This window comes from Hyperoodon ampullatus (assembly GCF_949752795.1).
Source record: "Hyperoodon ampullatus genome assembly, chromosome: 6".
NCBI lineage: Eukaryota > Metazoa > Chordata > Mammalia > Artiodactyla > Ziphiidae > Hyperoodon > Hyperoodon ampullatus.
The window spans coordinates 17,509,008-17,534,775 of NC_136919.1; the positions used below are offsets into that span (position 1 = coordinate 17,509,008).

Below are 25,768 nucleotides of genomic sequence, written 5' to 3' on the forward strand. Positions count from 1 at the left end.
TCCTAATCCCTTCTTCATGGAAGGACACCAGCCATATTGGACCCACCCTGATGACTTCATTTAACCGTAATTACCTCTTGAAAGGTCCTTTCAACAAGTACAGTCATATTCTGAGGTACTGGGCATTAGGATTTCAACAAATGAATTTTGGGGTGGACACAAGTCAGCCCATAAGAGATAGAGAGAGTACAGAGAAATAGGTTGAAGTTGATCCAAGGAAAAGAGAAAGAAATGGCAGAAGGGAAAAGAGCTGGAAGGAGAAAGTCAGGTTAAGGCATCGAGGTAAGTGGCAGATTCCTCTCTCAGAGATGTCTGTAAGAGAATCACCCCTCGACCCTGCAACCCTAGAGAGCTGTTGCTCTCTCCCAGAGGCTGAGCACCTCCAGCTACCCACACTGGCTCTGCTCACTCTCCCAAACCCTCAAACTGTTGTTTTTAACCTCATTTTTGCAGAGTTTGATCACTCCTTAAACAGTGTTTAGTCAATGGCTGGTGGTACAATGTATTCACTCTACATTCTTTGGGGCTCTGTGGATTGGGGGGTTGGGGGAAGAGGTAGGAGTGGATGCGTTCTTCAGGGGTCTCTGGGGCTGAAGGTAGATGTGCTCCTTATTTCTGCTTCATCACACTTTGTTTTTCCTCCTGTGTCCCGGAAAGACGTTTCTCCCAGGTCCAAGTCAGATGGGATCCTCATGGGGAAACAGGATGTAACAGAAAGAAGGAAGCCTGTAATTATTTTGCACCCAAAGAAAGAGGGAACAGGAAAGAGAGCAGAATACGTTGGGCTAAAAAACTTCCCTGAGCTTCCTATGTGAAGACCATCTTTCAGCCATACAATCCTTCCCTCCTCTTCCCCCCATTCACCACTGTGACCAGAGCCTTCTTTTGAAATTTTCTATCCATGGTTTTCAGAGGTCTGTGTCATGATGTGAGGTGTAATGAAAGAGATTTGCACGGCTGTCTGGCTCTCCAGGCGGTTTTGTCTGATGCTACCTCCTTCCGTGGTATTTTTAGTTCTCATCTGTAGCTCTCTGTGTCTTTGGGGGCTGATGTGCCTCTGGCTTTTCCGACTCCACCACGGAGTGTCCTGAGCTCCCCAGCTCACCCCGATCTATGGCACACAGTTAAAGAAGCAGGTTTATAATCAATGTAGTTGAAGATCAGACTTAATGAGTACCTCCGTGCCCAGGTGGTCCCCTGAGCAACGCCGCACTTCAGATGCAAAATAAGGAAACGGTTGGGCTGAACTGAAAATCCATTTGGCTAATTAGATGATGTATATTCCCACAGCCAGTGAGAGAAAAATATGTATATATATTTAAAATAAGGAAACATGACATTTTGAAGTTGAGATTTTGGCAAAGATTCATTTCGGAGTCATTGCACTCTGAGGAAATGGACTTGAGCACAGAAGAAGACGCTCAGAGCACCCAGAAAAGGGGAATGCATTTGATCCAAAGTCAAGAAAATAAAACAGGGGTCCGCTGGAAAACTAGAGATCTATGAGACACATGGAATAAGGCATTTTTATTCCTTTCCTGTGTAAATATTTATTCTCGAAGTACTGGTAGACTTTACCCAGGGAGAACTGCTTGCTACTCTTTGGCTGATAACACTTTCTCCCTCCCTTCCCCCACCCTCATTCAACACACACATACACACATACACAACGCACACACACATCTTCTGAACCTCCACTGTACTCTAAGCACTGTGGTGATAGCACAGTTACATAAGGCACGGTCTTTGCCTTCAAGAAATACACAATCTAGATGGGAGAGTAAGAAAAAGGGAATTGAAAACACTCATGCTTTGCCTTAGATTTGCCACTTTGAACTTCCTTCCTTCCTTCCTTCCTTCCTGGACTACAAGTTTTCAGTGGACAGACACCATGTTTTGCTCATCCAGAGCATAGGAACAGGGCATGGTACATAGTAGGTGCTTTATTTGTTAAATGAACAAATGTATGAATGAATGGATGAATCTATAACAGGTCATATATAGCTGTTAGTTAAGTGGAATACCTTGTACGTATTAGAGAGATTAAGAGGCATATCAGTCAGGTCTGAAGCTGAGGCTTAAGGGGCAAATTCCGCCTCAGCTTTTGCCTAGTTTGTTGTTCTTTTTTGCATTCTTCAAGGTCTAGCTTAAAGACCGACTCTTTAATGATTCCTCTCCGATCCCCCTTTTTCCTTCCGCTTATATCCACTTAATGCCCATCCCTTTCAGGCAGTTCTTACAACACTGTAGGATGTGTTATATCTACCTGTGCATACGTTTGATCTCCCTCGTTATTCTACAAATTTCTTGATGGAGTCCATCTGTTTTTCAATCTTTATGTCTATTTCTTACTCAAGGAGCAGTTTAATAACTGTTGGCTAAATAAACACATAGATTATTAGCCCTTGATTAGATTTTGCAGTTACTTCCTTTCACTCTCTGATGTGGCAACTCCCTGCCACACACCTTTGCCCCTTCACACTGAATCCTTCTGGTATCTCTAATCATCCACATCACAAGCCCATGGGGTGAACAAGAGCTCAGGAGCCACGATAGCAAAGTTCAAGTTTTGCTTTGGAACTAGGGAGACACTGAAGAGCTAGTCTTGTGTTCTGGCTCCCACAGGCTGAAAAAAACTAAACTTTGGGATCAATGAGGAAGCATTTCTACTTCCCAATTCCATGGTAAAGTAAGCTGAACTTTCCTCTAGTCAAGCATGGATTTTTTTTTTTAACATCTTTATTGGAGTATAATTGCTTTACAGTGGTGTGTTAGTTTCTGCTTTATGACAAACTGAATAGGTTATACATATACATACGTTCCCATATCTCTTCCCTCTTGCATCTCCCTCCCTCCCACCCCTCTAGGTGGTCACAAAGCACCAAGCTGATCTCCCTGTGCCATGCGGCTGCTTCCCACTAGCTATCTATTTTACGTTTGGTAGTGTATATATGTCCATGCCACTCTCTCACTTTATCACAGCTTACCCTTCCCACTCCCCATATCCTCAAGTCCATTCTCTAGTAGGTCTGTGTCTTTATTCCCGTCTTACCCCTAGGCTCTTCATAACCCTTTTTTTCCCCCTTAGGTTCCATATATATGTGTTAGCATATGGTATTTGTTTTTCTCTTTCTGACTTACTTCACTCTGCATGACAGACTCTAGGTCCATCCACCTCACTACAAATAACTCAATTTAGTTTCTTTTTATGGCTGAGTAATATTCCATTGTATATATGTGCCACATCTTCTTTATCCATTCATCTGATGATGGACACTTAGGTTGCTTCCATCTCCTGGCTATTAAAAATAGAGCTGCAATGAACATTTTGGTACATGACTCTTTTTGAATTACAGTTTTCTCAGGGTATATGCCCAGTAGTGGGATTGCTGGGTCGTATGGTAGTTCTATTTGTAGTTTTTTAAGGAACCTCCATACTGTTTTCCATAGTGGCTGTATCAATTTACATTCCCACCAGCAGTGCAAGAGGGTTCCCTTATCTCCACACCCTCTCCAGCATTTATTGTTTCTAGATTTTTTGCTGATGGCCATTCTGACTGGTGTGAGATGATATCTCATTGTAGTTTTGATTTGCATTTCTCCAATGATTAATGATGTTGAGCATTCTTTCATGTGTTTGTTGGCAATCTGTATATCTTCTTTGGAAAAACGTCTGTTTAGGTCTTCTGCCCATTTTTGGATTGGGTTGTTTGTTTTTTTGTTATTGAGCTGCATGAGCTGCTTGTAAATTTTGGAGATTAATCCTTTGTCAGTTGCTTCATTTGCAAATATTTTCTCCCATTCTGGGGGCTGTCTTTTGGTCTTGTTTATGGTTTCCTTTGCTGTGCAAAAGCTTTTAAGTTTCATTAGGTCCCATTTGTTTAGTTTTGTTTTTATTTCCATTTCTTTAGGAGGTGGGTCAAAAAGGATCTTGCTGTGATTTATGTCATAGAGTGTTCTGCCTATGTTTTCCTCTAAGAGTTTGATTGTTTCTAGCCTTACATTTAGATATTTAATCCATTTTGAGCTTATTTTTGTGTATGGTGTTAGGGAGTGTTCTAATCTCATACTTTTACATGTACCTCTCCAGTTTTCCCCTCACCACTTATTGAAGAGGCTGTCTTTTCTCCACTGTATATTCTTGCCTCCTTTATCAAAGATAAGGTGACCATATGTGCGTGGATTTATCTCTGGGCTTTCTATTCTGTTCCATTGATTTATATTTCTGTTTTTGTGCCAGTACCATACTGTCTTGATTACTGTAGCTTTAGTATAGTCTGAAGTCAGGGAGCCTGATTCCTCCAGCTCCATTTTTCGTTCTCCAGATTGCATTGGCTATTTGGGATCTTTTGTGTTTCCATACAAATTTTGAAATTTTTTGTTCTAGTTCTGTGAAAAATGCCAGTGGTAGTTTGATAGGGATTGCATTGAATCTGTAGATTGCTTTGGGTAGTAGAGTCATTTTCACAATGTTGATTCTTCCAATCTAAGATTTGGTATATCTATCCATCTATTTGTATCATCTTTAATTTCTTTCATCAGTGTCTTATAATTTTCTGCATACAGGTCTTTTGTCTCCTTAGGTATGTTTATTCCTAGATATCTTATTCTTTTTGTTGCAATGGAAATGGGAGTGTTTTCTTAATTTCATTTTCAGATTTTTCATCATTAGTGCGTTGGAATGCCAGAGATTTCTGTGCATTAATTTTGTATCCTGCTACTTTACCAAATTCATTGATTAGCTCTAATAGTTTTCTGGTAGCATCTTTGGGATTCTCTATGTATAGTATCATATCATCTGCAAACAGTGACAGCTTTACTTCTTCTTTTCTGATTTGGATTCCTTTTATTTCTTTTTCTTCTCTGATTGCTGTGGCTCTAACTCCCAAAACTATGTTGACTAATAGTGGTGATAGTGGGCAACCTTGTCTTGTTCCTGATCTTAGTGGAAATGATTTCAGTTTTTCACCATTGAGGACGATGTTGGCTATGGGTTTGTCATATATGGCCTTTATTATGTTGAGGTAAGTTCCCTCTATGCCTACATTCTGGAGGGTTTTTTTTTTATCAGAAATGGGTGTTGAATTTTGTTGAAAGCTTTCTATGCATCTATTGAGATGATCATATGGTTTTTCTCCTTCAGTTTGTTAATATGGTGTATCATGTTGATTGATTTCGTATATTGAAGTATCCTTGCATTCCTGGAATAAACCCCACTTGCTCATGGTGTATGATCCTTTTAATGTGCTGTTGGGTTCTGTTTGCTAGTATTTTGTTGAGGATTTTTGCGTCTGTGTTCATCAGTGATATTGGCCTGTAGTTTTCTTTCTTTGTGACATCCTTGTCTGGTTTTGGTATCAGGGTGATGGTGGCCTCGTAGAATGAGCTTGGGAGTGTTCATCCCTCTGCTATATTTTGGAAGAGCTTGAGAAGGATAGGTGTTAGCTTTTCTCTAAATGTTTGATAGAATTCACCTGTGAAGCCATCTGGTCCTGGACTTTTGTTTGTTGGAAGATTTTTAATCACAGACTCAATTTCAGTGCTTGTGATTGGTCTGTTCATATTTTCTATTTCTTCCTGGTTCAGTCTCAGCAGGTTGTGCATTTCTAAGAATTTGTCCATTTCTTCCAGGTTGTCCATTTTATTGGCGTAGAATTGCTTGTAGTAATCTCTCATGATCTTTTTTACTTCTGCAGTGTCAGTTGTTAGTTCTCCTTTTTCATTTCTAATTCTATTGATTTGAGTCTTCTCCCTTTTTTTCTTGATGAGTCTGGCTAATGGTTTATCAATTTTGTTTATCTTCTCAAAGAACCAGCTTTTAGTTTTATTGATCTTTGCTATCGTTTCCTTCATTTCTTTTTCATTTATTTCTGATCTGATTTTTATGATTTCTTTCCTTCTGCTAACTTTGGGGGTTTTTTGTTCTTCTTTCTCTAATTGCTTTAGGTGCAAGGTTAGGTTGTTTATTTGAGATATTTCCTGTTTCTTAAGGTAGGATTGTATTGCTATAAACTTACCTCTTAGAACTGCTTTTGCTGCATCCCATAGGTTTTGGGTCGTCGTAGCTCCATTGTCATTTGTTTCTAGGTGTTTTTTTATTTCCTTTTTGATTTTTCAGTGATCACTTCGTTATTAAGTAGTGTATTGTTTAGCCTCCATGTGTTTGTATTTCTTACAGGGTTTTTCCTGTAATTGATATCTAGTCTCATAGCGTTGTGGTCAGAAAAGATACTTGATACAATTTCAACTTTCTTAAATTTACGAAGGCTTGATTTGTGACCCAAGATATGATCTATCTTGGAGAATGTTCCATGAGCACTTGAGAAAAATGTGTACTCTGTTGTTTTTGGATAGAATGTCCTATAAATATCAATTAAGTCCACCTTGTTTAATGTATCATTTAAAGCTTGTGTTTCCTTATTTATTTCATTTTGGAAGATCTGTCCATTGGTGAAAGTGGGGTGTTAAAGTCCCCTACTATGAATGTGTTACTGTCAATTTCCCCTTTTATGGCTGTTGACATTTGCCTTTTGTATTGAGGTGCTCCTATGTTGGGTGCATAAATATTTACCATTGTTATATCTTCTTCTTGGATTGATCCCTTGATCATTATGTAGTGTCCTTCTTTGTCTCTTGTAATAGTTTTTATTTTAAAGTCTATTTTGTCTGATATGAGAATTGCTACTCCAGCTTTCTTTTGATTTCCATTTGCATGGAATATCTTTTTCCATCCCCTCACTTTTCAGTCTGTATGTGTCCCCAGGTCTGAAGTGGGTCTCTTGTAGACAGCATATATATGGGTCTTGTTTTTGTATCCATTCAGCCAGTCTGTGTCTTTTTGTGGGAGCATTTAATCCATTTACATTTAAGGTAATTATCGATATGTATGTTCCTATTCCCATTTTCTTAATTGTTTTGTGTTTGTTATTGTAGGTCTTTTCCTTCTCTTGTGTTTCTTGCCTAGAGAAGTTCCTTTAGCATTTGTTGTAAAGCTGGTTTGGTGGTGCTGAACTCTCTCAGCTTTTGCTTGTCTGTAAACATTTTAATTTCTCCATCAAATCTGAATGAGATCCTTGCTGGTTAATTTTGGTTGTAGGTTTTTCTCCTTCATCACTTTAAATATGTCCTGCCACTCCCTTCTGGCTTGCAGAGTTTCTGCTGAAAGATCACCTGTTAACCTTATGGGGATTCCCTTGTGTGTTATTTGTTGTTTTTCCCTTGCTGCTTTTAATATGTTTTCTTTGTATTTAATTTTTGACAATTTGATTAATATGTGTCTTGGCGTGTTTCTGCTTGGATTTATCCTGTATGGGACTCTGTGCCTCCTGGACTTGATTAACTCTTTCCTTTCCCATATTAGGGAAGTTTTCAACTATAATCTCTTCAAATATTTTCTCAGTCCCTTTTTCTCTTCTTCTTCTGGGACCCCTATAATTCTAATGTTGGTGCGTTTAATGTTGTCCCAGAGGTCTCTGCGACTGTCCTCAGTTCTTTTCATTGTTTTTTCTTTATTCTGCTCTGCAGTAGTTATTTCCACTATTTTATCTTCCAGGTCACTTTTCCGTTCTTCTGCCTCAGTTATTCTGCTATTGATCCATTCTAGAGTATTTTTAATTTCATTTATCGTGTTGTTCATCGTTGCTTCCTTCCTCTTTAGTTCTTCTAGGTCCTTGTTAACTGTTTCTTGCATTTTGTCTATTCTATTTCCAAGATTTTGGATCATCTTTACTATCATTATTCTGAATTATTTTTCAGGTAGACTGCCTATTTCCTCTTCATTTGTTAGGTCTGGTGTGTTTTTATCTTGCTCCTTCATCTGCTGTGTGTTTTTCTGTCTTCTCATTTTGCTTATCTTACTGTTTTGGGGGTCTCCTTTTTGCAGGCTGCAGGTTTGTAGTTCCCGTTGTTTTTGGTGTCTGTCCCCAGTGGCTAAAGTTGGTTCAGTGGGTTGTGTAGGCTTCCTGGTGGAGGGGACTAGTGCCTGTGTTCTGGTGGATGAGGCTGGACCTTGTCTTTCTGGTGGGCAGGTCCACATCTAGTGGTGTGTTTTGGGGTGTCTGTGGCCTTATTATGATTTTAGGAAGCCTCTCTGCTAATGGGTGGGGTTGTGTTCCTGTCTTGCTAGTTATTTGGCATAGGGTGTCCAGCACTGTAGCTTGCTGGTCATTGAGTGAAGCTGGGTGCTGGTGTTGAGATGGAGATCTCTGGGAGATTTTCGCCGCTTGATATTATGTGGAGCTGGGAGGTCTCTTGTGGACCAATGTCCTGAACTTGGCTCTCCCACATCAGAGGCACAGCACTGACTCCTGGCTGCAGCACCAAGAGCCTTTCATCCACACGGCATGTCTGTTGTGAAGCAGTTGTACCTTTATTCTGATGACAATGCAAAAGACTTACTAATGAGTTCCTGCCCTTTGACACTTATAATAACATCACCTCTGGGAGTTGATCCCTACTGTATGGAGCTTGTTGGCTCTCAAATGTCGATTTGTTGCTCCAACTGTCAAGCTCTGGGGAAGCCGGTTCTACTTTGGGGAGTTTTGAAGGGAAAGATCCTCAGGTCAAGCTGTCCCGGCAGCTGCTAGGGCCTTACCCCAAAATTCCCCAACCAGGGCTGGCTGGCCACCAGTAGCAAGGCTCCTGGCTGGCTGCCCCAGAATTGTTAAGAGTCCAAGCTCGTGCTGCTCACTACACTACAGGCCAATAAATCAAGAAATGAGTTGCTGAGATGAGGAATAGTGACTTTATTCAGAAATCCAGCAGACCAAGAAGATGGTGGCCTCACGTCCCAAAGAACCATCTTGCCTGAGTTAAAATTCAGGCTCCTTTTATCAAGCATGGAATTTTGATTTCATTATTTCATTCAGCAGATAGTCACCAAGCTCCTAATATGTGCAAAGCCTTTTTACTGAGAGCTGGATTGAAACAGAGTAATGAACGAATCATGACTTCTTCCCTGCAGGAGATCACAACCTATTAGAGAAAGCAAAAGCCCTTCAGCACTCTAGGAACACACTGAAGGGGGATGCACAGACTCCCAGAGGAGGAGCAGAAAGACCAAGGAAGGCACCTCTGCCTGATACCCAACCAAAGCTCCAATTCTCAAGACAGTCTGGAATAATGGGCAGGTCCCAGCTTTGAATGCTGAAAAACCTGGGTTCAGTTTCCCCTTTGGCCACTTACTAGTTGGGCTAGTTTGACTAAGTCAACATCTCTCTGAACTTCATGTTGTCCTTCTGTAAAAGCAGGGACATGCCTATGCTGCAAGGTTCTTGTAAGGATTAAGTGAGCATTCATCCCAGGATCTGGACCAGAGGGTGCGTTCAAAGGATAGTAACTTCCTTGTGTCATTAAACCGACAGTATACCTAGGCGTAGTATCTTTTTAAAGAAGCTGAGGATAACCTGCTCTTGAGTGAGTCACTTCCAGTGAGAATCATATTTCTCATGTTTGAAAAGATCTGTTAACCAGTATTGCATTCAGAGCTTCCAAGCTCATAAGCAATCCAAATAGTAATCAAAATAGCTCCAGCAAGTTGAGATTCCCCCATGTGCCAGGGACTTCACGTACTATAGTGGATGTTGTAATGCTGCTTCCAAATCTCTCATTAGAACAGGGGCACTCATTCCCCCAGCCACCTGGAATGTTGACGGTTGACCACTCTCTCAGTCTTCCTTGGAGAAATGCCCTCCATTAAAAGGAACCACTTCATCCAAGTGTATGTCCCTTCCCCAGGGATGTCTTACAGCCTATGACTGGCTGTGTGGGGATGTGAAGACCTGACACCCGTATCTTGACTTGGAACAACTCAGAAGGACCATCTCAGTTCCAGGGCTTCCCGTGGGATCAGCTGAGGGCTTTGCTACAATGGCATAGCGAGCTACCTTCTCCCTCTGCCCAACCCCACTTTGCTCATGCCCTCCCAAGAGAACACCCCCCAAAACCTCCTGCATGCCAGTCTCTGCCATTGAGTCTGATTTCTGGTGAACCTGACCTAAGACAAATGCATTGTCTCATTAAATCTTTATCTTTTTTTAACCCTGTGAAGGGGAAATCAGTATTCACAGCTTTCATAGGATATAACTGAGGATTTGTTTTCTTGTCCAAGTTTACAGAGCTGGTGGGTAACGGAGTGAAGATCTGAATACATATCTTGCTGACTCTATTCTCTTTATCCCTGTGCTGTGTAGCTTTCCTAAAGTAGTGGGATTAGCCAAACTCAGCCCTGGGACATAATTCAATATCCATCCCTCAGTCTTTAGTGAGAATAAATACAAGAATTATCCACTTAAACAGCATGACTGTGCTTTTTAAAAGAAAAATCTGTAGTTGATACTGACGTTCAGTGCCTTGCACAAGGACCCATGTGACATGTTTCTGCTCGGGCTTAGTTCCAGAGGGGAAAATATGGCTTTGGAGATCGATTTGCATATCTCCCCTTGCCAGAAATTTAAAATATGGAATCCAACAGACTTCTTCTTTTTTTGCTTTAGCTGCCAAGGATTTTAAGGCCAACTTCAAATGTGGTCATTTCCTTTTCTCCCAGCCAGATGCTATCTACTCCCAATGCTTTTCACATAGAGTCCTCTTTCATCCTCACCAAAACCATATTGTCCACTGTGCTTTTATTTAGGAACTCATTCTATATGATGATATAAATCATAACATGTGTATGACTTAGAGAAGATAACATTGCCTGCCATGCCCATATCCTTTCCAGGGAATCTTCGATCCTCAGGGCAGCCAGGTAGGGTTTGATGTGGCCCTGCCTCTCTGACCATTGCCCATTGGACCACAGCTGGGTACCAGAGGCAAGACGAACCCATCCATTGGTTAGCCAGCAGGGTCTGATGGGACCTGACAAAGAGGTTGCTGCCAAACATACAGGATGGCTATTAATTGAGTCCCTCTTTGGAAAATTTAAATTGCATACATGGAAAGATTTTGTTGCTTGATAGTGAGGTAGAGAGAAGCAGATGTAGGGAGAGAAGCCAAGTCATGCTGATTTTGAAACAATTTAAGATCTCCTTCTGCTGAGGTCTCTAGATCTGCCATAAATCTAGAACCACTCTCCAAGTCCAGCTTTGTGAAACCTGGTCCTATGTGAACTCTTTTTTTCCCCATTTCCCTCTGTGAAATTCTACCTTCACTCTATTGCTACATATATGCACTCACCATTTACACCCAATATGCAGCCACCCTGAATGGGCTTCTTCTCCTTGACCCCAAAGAATATATGTAATATATGTATGTGTATATATGTATGTAACCCATATATGGCTGTGTAAGTATGTATGTGTGTGTGGGGGGGGTCTTTTGTTTGGCCTTCACACGCTTTCAAGAACAAATTTAAACCATCATTTCCAAATTGGTTGATTACAATAAAAATCTAAATTTTCAGCCTCTCCTGATGAAAACCTGAAGTCCTTGCACCACTTACCTTTAGACCCATTTGGCAAGAGCTGGCTAGAGCTGGCTAGAGCTGAGTTGCAGCTGCTTCATTTTTTTTTTTTTTTTTTTTTTTGCGGTACGCGGGCCTCTCACTGCTGTGGCCTCTCCCGTTGCAGAGCACAGGCTCCGGATGCGCAGGCTCAGCGGCCATGGCTCACGGGCCCAGCTGCTCCGCAGCATGTGGGATCTTTCCGGACCGGAGCACGAACCCGTGTCCCCTGCATCGGCAGGCGGACTCTCAACCACTGCGCCACCAGGGAAGCCCCAGCTGCTTCATTTTGATAGAGCCTGTAGTACCCAGTTCACCCCAAACTCCATCTTTCCTTATTATATCCCAACATTAAGGCATCTTCCATTGTATGAGTGCTGCTTTTCTTTTAGAGATGCTACAGATTTCTTTGACTCCATCTCTCTCTCTCTCTCTCTCTTTCTTTCTTACCCTCTCTTTCTCTATCTCTCATACAATAAAACAAAACAAAACACAACTTGGCCAGGGGGCCAGGATGCTATTTCCCTTATAGTCAGCCAGTGCTTCCAAGGGATATAATCTGCCTTCCCCCTGTGGGGTATTAGTGACCCCTGTTCCAAGGGGGATGCCTGGGTGACAGAAACAAAAGCTTTTTTTATATTTTAAATTTGAATATTTAATCATTCTTTACTAGGGCAAATGAGGCACTGGCTAAGCACTTTATCTACATTAATTTATTTCATTTTCACAACAATGAGGTGGGTTCCGTTACTATTCCTATTTACAGATGAGGTAGCCAAGGCCCAGAGGCATTGAGTGACTTGTCCAAAGTCCATGGCCGGTAAAGGTGGATCCAGGATTTGAACCCAAGTCTCTCCCAGTCCTAAGGGCCTGACTCTTAAGCACTAGGCTGAACTGCCTCTCATGTCTGACTTGCCTGTCTCCATTGGCTGCTGACACCAGGACTGGCACATTATAAATGCTCTGTGAATGTGTGTAGCTAAGCGAGAACAGAGGACCTGGGGTCGCGGGGCGGATGGCTTTTATGCACCTGTCTCTGTTCCTGCCCTGCAGCATCAGTGGCAAGACACCTGTACCCTAAAATCATGGAGAAAGTAGTTCTCTCTCTGTTTTTCCACAGGGAGCAGCTTTGTGGTGAGTGAAGGGAGCTACCTGGACATCTCCGACTGGTTAAACCCGGCCAAGCTGTCCCTGTATTACCAGATCAACGCCACCTCCCCATGGGTGAGGGACCTCTGTGGACAGAGGACCACGGATGCCTGTGAGCAGCTCTGCGACCCAGAAACTGGTGAGCCATGAGCAGGGCTGGGGATAGAGGGAGAGAAGGTGTCGGCTGGAAGATGGTTGCACTCCTTCCTGAAGAGTCATGGCTTCTGAGTGATTGACAAGGGGCTTTATGTAAAGGTCCATCAATCCCACTGGTGGTTAAACTATGTACTGCCATTGCCTGACAACAAAGCAAATTCTTATAAAATCACAGCATCTCAGAAAGGACCCCAGAGAACATCTAGTCCAGTTTCAGCAAAGCAAAGTGTCTGAATGTCACCAGACATTCCTGAGCTTAGATCCTATCTATCAGTACCTTTTACTAGCTGGGTATTCTTTATCATTTTTTCATCTTTATTGAAATATAATTGACATATAACATCGTATAAGTTTAAGGTGTACAATGTGATGATTTAATACACATATAAATGATTACAGCAATAAGGTTCATTAACACTTCCATCACTTTACTTTTTTTGTGTACGTGGTGATAGCATTTAAGATCTACTCTCTTAGGAGTTTTCCACATATAATACCATATGGTTAACTGTTCACCATTCTGTACATTAGATCCCCAGAACTTTTTCACCTTAAATGGGGAGATGTTGGCTATAGGGTACAAACTAGCTGGGCATTCTTTAGCAAGATACTTTCTCTCTCTGAGTACTAGGGAATGAAAGTAGCATCTAACTCACAAGCCTGTTGTTAGGATTAAATGAGATAATGTATGGAAATCTCCTGGTATACTCAGTTATTCATTCATCTGGCAGATATTTATTGAGTAGCCGGGCACTTTTCTAGGCATTGGTGACATAGCAGTGAACAAAAAAGGCAAAATCTCTGTCCTAATTAAGTTTATATTCTACAGAGGCATTAAATTTGCACTGCCTGAGAAGATAGCCACTAGCCACCTGTGGCTGTTTAAATTTAAGTTAATAAAATTAAAATTAAATAAAAGTCCTCAGGCAAGTTAGCCACATTTCAAGTGCTCCATAGCTAATGTGTCCAGTGGCTACCTCTTGGAGAACTTGGGACATTACCATCATTGCAGAAAGTTCTGTGGGACAGTGCTGCAATAGACAAACAGGTAAATGTGGATATACTGTGTCAGGGGATGATAAATGCTGGCGGGAGAGCATGAAGCGTAAGGGATGCTGAGCTGGGAGTAGGGGTGGAGTTGTTATTACAGAAAGGGTGGTCAGGGAAGGCTTCTCCAAGGTGGTAACATTTGAGCCGGCACTTTAAGATGGAGGCGGTGGGAGCCATGCTAACATCTGGGGGGAAAGCATTCTAGGCAGAGGGAATAGCAAGCGCCAGCCTCTGCAGCAGGAGCACAGGAAGATCCCATTGATTCAGCACTAGCAGGAAGACCAGTATGGTTGGAGGGGGGAGAGAGAGAAGTTAGGATGTAAACTAGAAAAGAACCTTGGGAAGGGGGTGGTGATTGGGGGGAGGTTGGAAGGCCTTATATAGGAAAAGGACTTTGGATGTTACTCTGAGTGAGATGAGAAGTCATTGGAGGATTCTGAGCAAAGGAGCAACATGATCTGACCTACATTTTAACAGGACCACTCCGACTGCTGTGTGACAAATCAACTTAGAGGGCATTCAAGGGCACTGTTTTTCCCGTGTAGACAGGAGTTAGTAGTGGCTGGGAACACAGGGATTGGGGGAGAAGATGGTGATAAATGATCAAATTCTGGATATATTTAGAGTGTAGACTTGACAGAACTTGTTATTGGATATGGAAGATGAGAAATAAAGAGGAGTCAAAGATGATTCCAAATCGTTCAGTCTGAACAGTGACGTGACGGACTTATCATTTATTGAGTCAGAAGCTGCTGTAGGGGGGTCAGGGCTGAGGTGAAGGGAATCAAGACTGCTGTTTCGGATATTAGTTCAAGATGACTCCTAAACATCAGGTAGCGATGAACAATAGGCATTGGAATCCAAAAGTCTTATTCAAAGAAGAGGTCTCAGCTGGAGATAGAAATTTGTGAGTCAACAATATATGGATACTATTAACCCAAAAGGCACCATCTTATCTACAGTTATTGCTTAGTAAATGGACAGCATCTTACTCATAGTTGCTTTCCAATAGTTATTAATGTCCACAAACAGGGAAGTAGGAGTTAGAGAGGAGAAAAGCTTACCAAGATCACAAAGCAAGTGAGAAACGAAGCTGGTATTAGAACCCCAGTTCCCCTTCTCCCCGTCCTGTGCTCTCCCCGACAACTCATACTGGTATATTTTTCTCTGCAATTTCACCTGCCTCTCCATTAACAAGATTCTGGCCATCTTGCCTGAAAATCTCACTGTACTGATGCCGTGAGGAAGCCTCTGTAGAGCTGAGGAGACTCAGTGGCCCAGGTCAAGGGTTTGCTTTCTCTACCCAAATTCTCTTCTGCTTCTCCATGGGGCAGCAATTCGGGAGTAAGGAGAGGGATTCTCCAGGCTAACCCCTGTGTCTTTGCAGAATCAGGCAGGGATTAGGCTTTCTAACCATCATTCCCTTCTTATCCTTTAGTTGGGAGCCTCTATTCAGACACATTTTTCCAGCCTTTACATAGGCCTACTGGGGAAGCTATTCAGAAAATGTGATGCAACTCCAGTGTACCATTGGACCAGACAGCTGAATCTTCTTTCTCTTGATTAAAACATTTAGACTTTAAGGTGCTGACACCCTAAGCAGTATCCCCTTACCCCCAACACACACACACACACACACACACACACACACACACACGCGTGCGCGCGCGCACACACACACACACACACGCATACGCACGCACTCAGCCTCTTAGAGTTGAAGGTGTTGCTAGAATCCCCTGGGTTGGCCTCCTCAACTTTATCACTGATGATACTGATACCCAGAGAAGAAAGATAAAAGGAACAAAGTCACACACACAGGTGGCAGAGCCAGGATTCAAACCTAGGATCCTGTGCTCCTAACCAGTGCTTCTCAAGCCCTCAGTAGGTCTAGAGTGAGGCCTAAGATTCTACTTCCCTTAAAGGCTGTCAGCTCTTGCTGATATTTCTGACCCAAGTACTACCCTTGGTACAGCAAGGCTCTAAACTCTTCTTCCCAAATAGTCCTCCATGTTCTAAACAAACAGCAAGAGGCCCAGTCGCCATATTTGTTAAGTCATTATTTATCTTGACAAAATCATGCTTACTTTTATCACTTTATCTTCTGCCTCTGTTTGTCACATACCATGGGCTCTAGGTACACTGATACCCGCACTTCCCTGAAGGCACCATGCCTTTTCATGCCTGCATCCCTTTCACGGGCTGGTTTCCTCCCCCTTGAAATGTCTTTCTCCTCCTTTTACTTGGAGACCAGGGGCTCTTTTTATTTCCATTTCATGAAGCCCAAACATCCTTCCTCTCAGAGGCATTCATGACTCGCCACCCCCAGCCCTGACCAAGTTACGGGGTCCTGCTCTCTGCTCTCATAGCCTCCATGCCTCCCTGTGTTACAGTCCTTGTCCCTGGGCAGTCATTGTTCTTTCCTTGTCTGGATCTATCAGCAGACTGTAAAGCTTTGCTAGGGGCTGGAGAGGGGGGTTCAAAGCATGTGTCTTGCTCATCTGTGTATCTTTAAAACGTATCATTATACTGACATATAATTCATTCACAAAAAAAAAAAAAAAATGAAAGGGGGAAGGAGGGAGAGAGGGAAGGAGGGAGGAAGGAAGGAAATTTCCCTTCCCATGCTCCTTGAAAACATTTTATTCACCAATTTTCAGCTTCTTCCCCCGTATCCACTTACATATAAACTCAGATTAAATATTTTCCAGCACTAGAGAAATTGGGTCACCAAGAGCTGTCCAGTAGCCAGACCAGCTAGAGAGTCTCACCCTCCCATTCAGCTACATACGTTCCCAAGAACGTTCCCCTTTGCATTCTCCTCTCTGCTCCCATTCACAATACTCCCATCCCCCAAACACCCTAGGCAGAGTTTTACCTTCTGACTAGAGTTCAGGCTCTTCCCTCTACCTGAAATTTCTTCTATCCTTTAATTATCTACTTCCCCAAATTCTATTTACTTAATGACCTCTCATTCCCTCTCTGTAGAATGGATGACTTCTACAGTATCACCAGAGTTTTCTGTTGACTAAAAATTTGATTAAGACATGAGTTATTATTTGGAAACTACAACGCTAATATGTAAGCTCCTTCAAGCTTACTACTGTATCTTATTTATCCTTCAGCAGAGCACCTTGCTCTTACAAATCACAAGACACAAATGGATGGGGTGATCTACAGATAAGGAGTGGAAATAGGAACCTAAGTTCCCTGAATATATTTTCATGGAGCTTGACTCAAACCCACTATGTAAAATGTATTTCAGTTTGTTAAATCCGTTCAAGCAAGATTTTCTTAATTCCACAAATGCATTGTCTTGTGTGTTAAGTGCCATGGGAAATCACAGACAAACTGGACAATGTTCCTGCCTTCGTGGATTTCACATTTTTGCAGGGATAAAAATAATACACTCCTCTACAGCTATTATAAAAGACACAATGTAGAATAAATCAAGAACAGGCATTTATAGAGTACCTCATGCCTGGAGAAAAGGGAGAAAGGTATTCTAGATGGGAATTTCAGGAGATCCATCATGGAAAATATGACCTTTTAGCTGAGCCTTGTAGAATCAGTGGGGAGTATGAATAAAAGGTGCTTGAGGAGAGGAATCTTGATGATGGAGAAAGAGAGAAAGTAAGTCTAGAGTGATTCCCAGAACCAGCGAGCAGCATAGCTGGGCTGGCCTCTGGAGAATGTGCTGCACATGAGGTAGAGGAAGAGAACTAGGGGAGTGAAAGGAGATAAGGTTGGAAAGGTGGGGTGAAGAGAGCTCACAGAAAGATGAGGATCTGAAGATTCTGAGAAGCACCAGGGATTTTAGTAAGGCTACATCGGCCACTGAAAAAGGGAAACTTGCCTTCTGTCTATCCAGTTGTTTTAGGGAACATCTAACTGCCCAAGGGAATAGCTGGGTGTTCTCTCCTCAACCTTCCACCAAGAATTAGAATTTGGGGAAGTCATGGAAAAACTAAACCCCCAAGCCCTGTACATATTCAGATCTTAGATCTGACAAGAGTGGCTTAGCTTCCCCTAAATGAGCCCTTCCTTCTGTTGGTGGGATCTATAGGGCTGAACCAAGTCATGGAGTCCAAGTACTGAGCATCATGCCTTAATGCTTTATTGGTTGTGTCAACAAGAAGGATCATTCTTCCCAACTGACCAGAAAGGAGAAGGAAACTGGGGAGATAGTGTTGCTGAAGAATATATAATTGCCGTGATGTGTGAAGGAGCCTGGTCAAGTTTTCCTGACTCTGTGCCATAGCCCAGCTCAGGTGTGTTTTTCCAGGGATTTCAATAATTAGTACCACCTGCAGGGCCGATTATGGAATTGATTCCAGAGTGTGCTGGAGCTGGCTTGTATGGAGTTCAAATCTGAGTTTATACATAGACAGATATAGAGGAAGAAACTGAAAGTTGGTGAATTCGATCTTTTCAAGGAGCCTAGGGGGGGAAATTTCCTTCCTTTCTCTCTCCCTCCCTCCCTCCCTCCCTTTCTTCCTCCTTTTATGATTTTCTGTGAACTCATGAGAGTCGATTGTTACCATCTCATCCCAGCTCTTTGTTCAGTTCTGTCATGCAGGTAGCTTGGAAATTGGCTGTGATGAGAGTATTTATTATACCCAACAAAATTGGTAAATGTTACAAATCATGGCTTATTTTCTTTGGAAAGTCAATCATTAAACATTTACCATCATAACAGTGGATGGGATGAGAACAAACTAATCAAGGACCAAGGCAAAGAAGAGTCTCAGTGATGGCTCAGAGAAGGCTTGAAAATGTTGCCGGAGGGCGGCATTATGCTCCCTTCCAGAATAAACTACCATTACTCTTCAGCTTTCTGAAGACAGGAAGTGAACATTCAAGGACTACATGCTATGGTCCGATCAAATGCAGCACCACACACGGTCCAAATGATCAGGCCTTGACCTTAAGGATGGGGAGAGTGGGCTTCCCTGGTGGTGCAGTGGTTGGAGAGTCTGCCTGCCGATGCAGGGGACGTGGGTTCGTGCCCCGGTCCGGGAAGATCCCACATGCCGCGGAGCGGCTGGGCCCGTGAGCCATGGCCACTGAGCCTGCGTGTCCGGAGCCTGTGCTCTGCAACGGGAGAGGCCACAACAGTGAGAGGCCCGCGTACCGCAAAAAAAAAAAAAAAAAAGAAGAAGAATGGGGAGAGTGACATGGGTAAAGGCGATCAACTCTATGGTGATGGGTGGAAACTAAATTTTTGGTGGTGAACATGTTGTAGTGTGTACAGAAGTAGAAATACAATGTACACATGAAATGTATAGTGTTACAAACCAGTTACCTCAGTAAAAGTAATTTAAAAAATGTCATCATGGGTGAATCTTAGTGTGAAACAGCTTTATTAAATTTCTGCAAATGGGTGGTATCATGTTAAATTCTGTGTACAAAATCATTGACAGTATGGCCCCAAACCACATGAGGCAGGTAACTGCAGAACACTAACTCATTTAGTCACTAATTCTTTCACCTATTCGTTTATTCATTCAAGCCTTTAGTGAACCAGAGTAGAATTGGAATATCCTGTGGAATCCTACAGAACTGGGTTCAAATGCTTGCCTTTCTGTTTACTGACTTTGGCAGATCATTTAACATATCCAAGCCTCATTTTTACATATACAAAAAGAGGCAAATAATTCCCATTTTGCACAGTTGTTGTGAGAAGAAGATGAAAAATCACATTTAAAATGCACTTGGTACAGTACCTAATTTATGGTGGGAACTCAAAACATAGTGTCTACTGCTATTTTATAATCAGTTATTTAGTCCATAGTGTCTTCACTTCATTAATTTAATAAACATTTCAATTAATTTAATAACTATTTTATGAAATACCTTTAGTTCAGCAATGCACAGCTGTGTTAGATTACGTGAGAAGAAAGTAAGATACAGCCTCTGGCCTCTAAGACTTGACCACCTAATGAAGAAACTTGCAGTAACCTGGATGTTTCCATCTGCTGGCTTTTCATTTAGTCCTTGTGTGACTTTTAAATGTGTGCAATGAAAAAAGTCATAGGCTCTCAATCCTTGTGCCAGCTTTGCCACAGATTTGTCATTTGACCTTGGGTATGTCACGTATTGTGAACTTTATATTCCTTCTTTTCAACAAGGAGATTAGTGGAAACATAATTTTAATGCTAGAAATGTCCCTAGCGATCATCTAGACTGATCCATTGAGGGTCACAGAGGCTAAGCAAGTTGCCTGGTGTCACTCAGTCAATTAGTGGCAAGATACAAATTACAACCCTGAATAATTCCTAAGATATTTTCCAGCTTAAAATTCATGTTTCTATGACCTTTTAAGCACTACTAACTTAGAACATAAGTATGATTGAAACAATTTGTAAATGGCATTTAAAGCATATTGAATTTTCTTTTCAAATTGATACAGATGTCAGTCATGTTTGCCATCCTATGCAATTTATTTTCATGTCTTCAGCAGCCACTTTTCATTTGCAGTTGGATATGAAATGAGAATACAATGTGTGTAGTTATGTCCTATGTATGTCTTATAATGTACTAAATGTTTTCCAGTTGTTTATAGATTGTTTCTGTTATTTGCTGATCCCTGTATTATTAGCGTTTAAAGGGACACAAGGACTTCATGAAGTTGTAAAGACCAAGAATTCACAGAGAATAAGAATGTCTTTGCCATGAAGGGGATTGTAGCATGGGGGGTTTCTAGGTAATGTAGTAGATAACATAGGGTTTACGTTGGGTGGTGCTTAGTGAGATGTGCAGTTAAATAAGTTGAGATCTATCCAAAGAGAGCCAACTTTCTGGCAGACCAGAGAGGAGAAATTTATATATGAGAACATAAGTTTTATACAGAGTTGACCTTTGCTCATCTTGTTTATTGCTGCATATCAGGTACTGAAACATCAATACATCTTTTCTTGAGTGTATGAATGAGTGAATGAATGAATGCATGAGAAGCAAGTTTCAGTTGTAGTGGGTTGGGTGTAGGGTTCTGGTGTCAAGACCAGGAGTAGCCCTAAGGGTGCTGACAGTGACATTTTGGCTAAGTGTGTTTTTGCTAAAGATTTTTATCTGGGACAATTAATTCTCTGCTGAAAGTCACCTTCTCCCTTGAGCTCAGTATCACTAGTCTTTCTTGAACTCAGAGTAAGCTCTGTCCTTTATCTGGTTAGGATCAGTCCATGTCCAACTATGCTGTCACCCCAGTGGACCTCAACTGGGGAAATCAGTCCTTCATAAAGCGAGACACCGGTCCTCGGAATCCATAATGCTCTCCACCTCACCATTCCTTGGTCCCGAACTTTACTGGGAGCTGTATTAAACAAAACTCATCTGAACTGACTGTAAATTAATGAACCCGGGCTTCCCTGGTGGCGCAGTGGTTGAGAGTCTGCCTGCCGATGCAGGGGACACGGGTTCATGCCCCGGTCCGGGAGGATCCCACATGCCGCGGAGCGGCTGGGCCTGTGAGCCATGGCCGCTGAGCCTGCGCGTCCGGAGCCTGTGCTCCGCAACGGGAGAGGCCACAACAGTGAGAGGCCCGCGTACCGCAAAAAAAAAAAAAAAAAAAAAATTAATGAACCCAACGCCTTATTTTTCAGACATACAAGATAATGGAAACAAACTATCCAACACCATTTCCAACAAAAGACGTTCAAACAACAACAGACCAAGATTTTTCTGCTTAAATTCTGTGAAATGAATGTTAATCATAAAAGCACATTTATCACATCAGACTGATCCATTTGATACATTCATTATTTATTTATAGCAGATGAGGGTGTTAGACAGTGACCAAATATAGCTTACAGTTAAGAGAAGGATGGTAGAATTTGGGTGAGATATCAAGAGGTACATGAATACAGGAACAGCATCTACTGTTTATTATGTACTTGTTGTGTACCAGGTATTATGCTGAGACTGATTTAGTAACTCTCTTGGTCTTCATGACAACGCATCTAGGTGGTTATTATTGCTTCCGTTTTCCATACTAGAAGCTGTGTCTTAAAGTAACTGATTGACATTCTCAGGGTCATATATTTACTAAGTGTCTCAGCTGGGATTTGGACCCAGACTGAGTGAGGAGCCTACTGTATTGAGAGTGAGTGTGTGAGAGGGTCTGCTTAGCACTGAGAAGAGAGAGACATTCTGGCATTCTCCCTCTGGTAGGTGTTAGCTGAGAATTCTCAGAGGCAGGCATAAATCCTTTGGACAAAGAATTTGCAGAATAAGTTGACCTGGAAAAAAATAAAAGGACCCGATTGGGTTGGGGATGAGGGAAACATGCAGAGCCAGAGAGGTGAAACTGGGACAGCACTTATGAGTTGTAGGGAAACCATTTTTTTTTATCTCTGTTTGGGAGTCTGGCTTTATCTGGTTTAAATGTGTTGTAAAATGTTATGTTGTGGAAGAGGGTTGAGGTCCTTGGAAAAGAACAATCTGTGTCAAAGATGAGGTCATAAAATTTCAGAGAGCCCACGACAGCAAGCCACAGGACTGCCTGCTCAAGCGCTGGGAAGGGTGGGAAGGTTAGAATGGGCTGCAAAAGAGACTTTGAAAACATTTTCTTATTGGGAACATGCCAGTCCCACTGGAAGTTCAAGGCAGCCTTTACTTCTGAACTTGAAAGAAAGAGGTTGTGAGAACCTCATATTGTAAAGTTGCATGGAGGAAGATAACCTGAGATGCATCTCTGGTAATTATCTCCAAGAGAATTGTACCAACGAGGAAGAGGGCTCTCAGCTTCTAAAACTAGATTTTATCATCCAGAAAATAATCTACTGTCATTTAAATTAGAGTCTGTGTTTAATTTTAGCCAACAAATGTATTACAAACATACATTTGTCCCCCCCCAAAAATGTTCTATGTCCTACTATTTAAAAAAAAATTCAGGAAGCTTCTAAATATATTTGTAATATCTTATGACCAATGGATTATGAATAAACAAAAGTATGGGCAAAAGTATAGATTGGAGATGGGAGTGTTATTAGGATACAAAAGCCATGTTGTGAAGTGTCCACACTTGTCAAGGGTGAGGCATTTCCAGTAGCCAGTGCGATAGGTCTTTGCAGGTGTGTTCACTCTGCAGGCTGCAGTCTGCCCTCTACCCACCCCCACTTCGTATAAGCCACTTTCTTCACGCATCCTTGTCCTTCTTGTTTCAGTTTAAATGTCACTTCCTTAAGGACGTTTTTGCTGACCTTCTAGGCTCAGTTATTCCTCCATGTTTTAAGCTCCATTTGTGCACTCTACTTTTTTTCTTTATAGTAAATACAATGATAATAATAATAATAATGCACATGATATAGCACAAACTCTGTGTCAGCACTCTTCTAAGCAAGTCACATGTATTATCTCATTTAATCTTCTCAATAACCCTGTGAGGTAGATAGAGTCATACTTTAACTAAACCAAGACACAAACATATGTATGTACCAATATCTTATGCACTATTAAGGAAAAAATGCTGCCACTAATAACCATAAGATACTAATAATTACCACATAAGTCCTCATTTTCAGGGATATTGAAATGTGGAAAGTTGTGTGTCTTAGAATTAGTGGAATGCCCTATTACTATCACCATTTTACATGTGAGGAATCTAAATTACGTAAGTTAATGGATTTTCCCAAAGTTGCACGTCTAAGAAATGGTAGAGTTTAGACTGGAATTTCAGAAGTCTGGCTTCAGAGTTTATCCTCTTAACTGCTAGCCTACGCTACAATGTATAATTAATATACATTTATATGTGTGGTTCTGTATTCAATTCCTTGCTATCTAAGAGACTGTATGCCATAAAAAGACAAGGATTTTGTCTATATTATTCCCTGCTTTATCCCATTGTACTGATGTTTAATGATGAATAATGGAATGAGTGGATGAAAGAAGAAACACTGGATTTGGAGATAAATTCCATGGGCTTCTCCTAGATCTGCAGTTTTTACTCAAGATGTAACTTTTGACATGCCACTTTGTCTCTGGGCCTCAGTTTCTCTATTTAATATAAGAGGAGCTTACATTAGATTTCTCTAAGTGCTCTCCAGCTCTGAAATTCTGTGTACTGAAAATCTGTACTGAAAGCTAATGCTGTGTCCAACTCTGGCTCTGGAGGATGTAGAAATAGGATCACTCATGATTCCTGATTTCTTGAAGGAATGTACAAACAGGAAACTGGGACCACCACACATTTCAACTCTTAATAAACATCTTGTAATGGTCAAGAACTTGAGCTCTGGGTTCCAGTGCACTGGGATTCAAATTCCAGCCCCTTTATTTTGGACCTGCACAACTTTGGACACGTTCCCAACCCTTTCTTAACCTCTGTTTTTCTCAGTGGTAAATGGTGGTAGATGATACCAACATAACAATCCTCAGAGGATGAGTACATGGATTGAACTAAGTAAAGCATATTAAGCACTTAGCATAATGCCTGGTACACAACACTTAACAAATGTTAGCTATTATTAGAGCTGTGCTCAAAACATGAATTGAATAAAATGAGTATTGTAGGACTGTTTAAAAAAAAAAGGCAGTTTACTATGAGCCTGAGCAGTCAGGGAAGGCTTCTTGGAGGGGCAGAGACCAGAGTTGGACCATGAAGCAGAAGCGTGATTGTGATAGACCTACACTGTCCAATATAGTAGCAAATAGCCATATGTGGCTAAATTAAAATGTAAATTAAGCCACAGTCCCCGTGTTCCAAGTACTCAATAGCCACACGTGGTTAGTGGCTGTGTATTGAAGAACATTTCTATGATTGCAGCAAGTTCAATTAGACAGCTGTGACAAAGAGTGAAGAGTGAAATTATGTTTCATATATATTTTATTTCATTTAAAATATTTATGAGTGACAATGCTGTGCTGAGTAATGTGCTAGGAACCAAGATTTAACAGTGAGCAAAACCAGACACATTGCTTGGCCTGGTAGAGCCTGGTCTAGTGCGGGGGTCAGCAAACTACAGCCCACCAGCCAACTGCTGTTTTTCATAAAGTTTTATTGAAACACAGCCATATTCACTAGTTAACATATTGCCTATGACTATTTGTAGCTACAACAGCAGAGTTCAGTAGTCATAACTCTGTGGCTTGCGAAACCTAATATATTTGCCATCTGGCCCTTTAAAGGAAAAAAAATGCCAACACCTGGTCTAGTAGACTGATTTAATGCTTTGGCATCCGAGTTAAAGAATTGGGTTTGGTATTTATTCTTTCATTCGTGGATTTGTTCATTTAACATTCAACCGGTATTTATCGAGCACCTAATTTAAGCAGGATGTCAGGCAGTGACAGAATGAAAAGAACAGATAAAAATTGCTGCCATGATGGAGCTCATATTCTGGTAGGGGCATGGGACAGACAGATGATTAGAATATAGGTAGTAATTAATAAATTGTATCCTGTGTTAGAAGTTGATGTGTTATTGGAAAAAAGACTACAAGAAGGGGGGCTGTGAATGCGGAAAAGAGGCATGGTTGCACATTTTAATAGCCTCTTCAGGGTAGGCACTGTTGGGAAGGTGAGGGAGAAACATGCTTTGTGGATATCTGGTGAGAGCAGAGTCCAGGCAGAGGAGATAGCCAGTACAGAGGCTCTGGGAGTGGACTCCGCCTCACATATCTGAGGAAGATCACGGGAGAGAATGTGGCTGGGCTTCGCTGGACACTAGGAGGATAGTAGGAGGTGGGGGGACCAGAGGGCCAGAGCCTCTGTAGAACTTTTTAAGAACATTGGCTTTTAACCTGAAGGCAAGGGGGAGCCACAGAACATTCTGAGTAGAGGACTGATGTCATCTAACATATTTGAAGAGCATTACTCTGGCCACTCTGTTGAGAAAACACCTATAGGGATAGAGACAAGAGTGGTGGCAGGGAAGCTACTTGGAAGACTGATGGAATAATCCAGACCACAGATGCTGGTGGCTTGGGCCAGGGTGGTAGCAGTGGACGTGGAAAGAAGTGGTCAGAATCTAGATAT

At 41.7% G+C, this 25,768-nt stretch overlaps 1 protein-coding gene across 3 annotated transcripts in view; it reads left to right on the top strand.

Moving 5' to 3' along the window:
* ASTN2 (astrotactin 2) overlaps positions 1-25,768 on the top strand; it is a gene marked incomplete at both ends in the record, with an annotated part of 919,723 nt that overhangs the window by 402,875 nt on the left and 491,080 nt on the right. For all 3 annotated transcript variants that reach the window (XM_079706619.1, XM_079706617.1, XM_079706618.1), the window contains one exon: positions 12,561-12,728. In XM_079706619.1, the coding sequence (XP_079562745.1) occupies positions 12,561-12,728 (168 nt within the window). The remainder of the gene's footprint in view (positions 1-12,560; positions 12,729-25,768) is intronic.